General features: G+C 46.0%; 1 protein-coding gene across 1 annotated transcript in view; it reads left to right on the forward strand.

The window, feature by feature from the left end:
* Window positions 1-2,779: 2,779 nt before the first annotated feature.
* Window positions 2,780-3,904, forward strand: part of rnf217 (ring finger protein 217) — a gene marked incomplete at its 5' end in the record, with an annotated part of 13,173 nt that continues 12,048 nt past the window's right edge. Inside the window, one exon of the mRNA XM_083642916.1 lies at window positions 2,780-3,718. Within this exon, the coding sequence (XP_083499042.1) occupies window positions 2,780-3,718 (939 nt within the window). The remainder of the gene's footprint in view (window positions 3,719-3,904) is intronic.

Below are 3,904 nucleotides of genomic sequence, written 5' to 3' on the forward strand. Positions count from 1 at the left end.
AGCCAAATTCAGAAACTATACTGGACTCCTTGTTCCACAGTTTAGGTGCTCATGGGAATATTGTGTCATCGCAGAAGAAGAAAATAGGGTATAGAACAGGTAAATACAGTGTCACTGTGTCAGTGCAGAGCCGATGGAGTTTTGGTTGTACTACAGGTGCAATGTTGCTGCCTCTCTCTAGAACAGAGGTTTTCAAAGTCTGACACTGTGGGCCTCCCCTTGGCCCTCGGACAAGCCTGGAAGCCCCACCGCGCAGATTACTTCTTTAGTTTCGCTAAATGCCTAGATGCCTATGGGATCGTGATTATGTTATTTGATTCCATAGACACTCAATAATTGAGCCAAGATAGCCTGATATTGCTGAAGGCATTTATTTGTTTCTGACTCCGACGCAAACATCTCAACTATTCTATGGCATCTCCTTTTGTAATAACTAATGTAATATTCACTTCCAGACACTGAGCCTCCCCTGAAACTGTTTGGGAACCCCCCCCCCCCCCCCCCCCTTCCTCTTCCGGGGAGGCCCGCCTCCCAGTTTGAAAACCTCTGCTCTAGAATTAATGGCAGCTGGTAGTTACTTTACTTGAGAGGCAATGACCAAACTCTTCTTGGTTGTGGGTTGGCTTGTTAACGTTCACCACTGACTAGAACATCTACATAGGTTTAGGTCCTTCTCTTTTTATGTTGTGTTTCCCAGAGGTGACTGACTGTACATAATAAAGTAGACAGTGGGGAAGGACAGACTATCTTGTGTCTTCTGTTCTAACAAGTGAGCTCTTCATATGTGTACAGGTCTTTTATATGTGGCTAAATGCAGATTTTTTGAAAAAAGTGTAAGTTAATAAAATAAATAAAATGTTATTGCTATATTGGATAAGAAAAATGGAACAATGCATAATGAGCTATTCTGAATCCCAGCATGACTAAGTGCAAAAGTCAAATGAGCTTAAATGGAACAGCAAGCCTTAGGGACAAAACAACTGCCAAAGCAGTGTAATAAGTAAAGAGCATTCCAGTGACCCTGAAAATGCAATGTATTATCATCAAAGCAACCGAAGGAATAATAAAGAAGTGCTCCTGACAAAAAGCACATTTTTTTCTCAGTTATTTTCACCAGCAGACCTGATCTCAGCTAACCTCTTATTCCGTTGGTTCAGGGAAAATGGAAACTACTTTATGTGTGAAAGACAAACACAGTTATTTCTTAAGAGGTTGAGTGTCTTTCTTGTCAAACCCAGCGTCTGCTGATAGTTCCGTTTGACAGAAAATCCACTTCTTGGAATGATTCAAGAGACTGACCTCCACTGAAATGGGATCTGTGAATGAGATAGCCCAGGGCAATATCAAAACCCTGATCACTTTCTCTTTGATTTTATGTCACACCCCCCTGACACACACATATTCATTCACACACAGTCATTGCAGGAAGCACTATTGTAGGATCCTATGCATTGGAAATACAATCTGTAAGGGGAGTAGAGAGAATGATAGTCTTACATCATAACCCGATGATCAGTGACAGATTACATCTTACATTTTTCCGGAAAATGATATTTGTCAGGAGAAACAAGGACCAACAAATAGACAAAAAGAGTAGCTGCCAGACATAGTTAACAAAAGGGTTCAGTTACAGGACATGGGATGGGTAGGCCTATCATTAGGTTGTTTCTCCATTGCTCAAAGGGGAATACTTGACATTCAGAATTTCATACTGTTAGATGTCTACACCAGCACGCAGTGTGGTGGAAATGTTTATATTGTTGCTAATCCAAAAAGATATTCACAGCTAAGAACCTGGCATTGCGTTTTCCTTCTTCGCAAATTGACAGCGCTATTATACCCAAACAAACACAGGTCCATTAAGTTTCTGAGGGAGTAAATGCTGAAGTGTATTATTCATATTTGACCAGGTAGGGGTTGCATAGTTTCACATAGTCAGACCCGCCGTCTTGCTGGCTACTGCAAGAGTACCAGGCAGCACACAGTCCTCTCATGACCACCTGTTATTATTTCCCATGCAGCACAGTCATGGAAACGATTTGAGGTTTTGGAATGTTGGGTTTGTGTGCTGGCTCTAATAAGCTGAAACTGCATTTAGCATACTGGTAACAGCTTGTTATAATTGTTGGCATTCTCTATTGAAATCAATGGGGCATATGGTCAGCTAGCACAAACAAACCAAAGTTAATGTGTGTGTGGTCAGTGATACCAAATGACATTAATGATGAATTATAACTAACAGCACAGCCCTTACTAGTGGTGTTAACAGTTCTGAACTATGCCATATTGCCATTCATTCTCAGTGGGACCAGAAAGTGTGCCTAGCTAATATCAGTACTATATACACATTATGCAGTAAGCCTTGATACATACACAATCTCAGATTTGTCCAAGTAAAGTTGTGCGTAATTGCGCACAGTGGTAACCAATTACGCATGAACCCATTGTATTGTTGCCTCCAGAGGGCATTGTAACCGTCGCTTTGTAAACACGGGACGCTTGTAATCGGCTATAATGGCTATAATCATACACAAAGGACAATAATGTGGGGGCCTTAGGCTTGTGCCAACGCTGCGCTCCACCACCACTAGGCTTCCCATATCGCTGCGTTCAATCAAATCCCACATGCTGACGCAGACCCGGAAGCAGCGAACAGCTTTGTTTTGTGGTAGGAGTTGGGCAGAGAGGAGGCAGGGGGGCACAGGGAGAGAACCGCGCACTAGATGGGGAGAGCCAAACCGGGATGGAAGATGACCGACCAGTAGCTTATGACTGTAAAATGCCGAGTTTCATTAGCAGCTTCGACGAGGGAAAGGTGAAATTATCCCGCAACCTGCCGACAGAAACTTCTCTCGCCGACAGTAAAGTTGAGAGGTCACTCAGAGATTTGGACCATTATGTCACCCGATCAAACTCCGCGTTAAGCCTGGATGGAGACTCTGAAAGAGACTCGGAGGACGACGACGACGACGAGGAGGAAGATGCCGAGAGGAGCAGCGGCGACGAGGAGGAGGAAGAGGAGAGGAGCAGCGGCGGCGAGGCGGAGAAAGATGCGGAGAGCAACAATAACAACAACAGCAATGGAGAGGGGGAGAGGAGGAGGACGAGCGCCGTGGAGATTTTGAGGAGGAATTTCGGGACGAGCGTTTCTAAATCACCCTCTCTCCATCTCAATGCAAACAGCTGTCGAGTGCAATGCAACACGGATAATGACAACGAGGAAGGGAACGCCAATCTTACAACAACTGGGAATCAGGGAACTGTATGCGGCGACTATGACACGGGCGAAGAGGAAACCGCTGCATCGGATTTACGGGGAGTTGAATTTCTCCACCACAGCTGTGCCGGGAACAGCAACAAAATCACCGCAGACGACTCGTCGCTTCGTGCCAAAGAACACGTCTACTGCACGGTTTACTGTATCGCCAACGACAACTACAGGAGAGACGTTGCAATAATCTACGATGAAACGCCAGGAGAGCTGGAGATGGGTCAGAGCAGCACGGGTGATTCGAGTCCCGAACCGGAGATGTACAGCCTGGGCGACCTGGTGGACCCCCGGGGGGTGCTGGGCCGCCCGCTGTCCCGGGAGCAGGCCGTCGTGTGGGCCGAGTTGCAGTGCTGCCGGGTTTGCCTGGAGGAGAAACCCATCGCACCCCTACACTGCTGCAGGAAGGCCGTGTGTGACGAGTGTCTGAAACCCTACGTCAGCTCCCAGGTAGGTGGGAGGAGAGGGGCATTTGATTTGGTGCAGCACGTCCCGTATCAGAAAGGTCACAGGTTAAATCCCCAGCATCAGCCAACTGGTTGGTTCTGGTTCTGGTGTCAATAGTGTCAATATGTTGATTATTACCCTTCAGTGAAAATTTGGTCTGGGTAATGGTATCAGTTTAAGGCCTATTGT

The sequence above is a fragment of the Poromitra crassiceps genome, assembly GCF_964638095.1.
Source record: "Poromitra crassiceps genome assembly, chromosome: 9".
NCBI classification, from domain to species: domain Eukaryota; kingdom Metazoa; phylum Chordata; class Actinopteri; order Beryciformes; family Melamphaidae; genus Poromitra; species Poromitra crassiceps.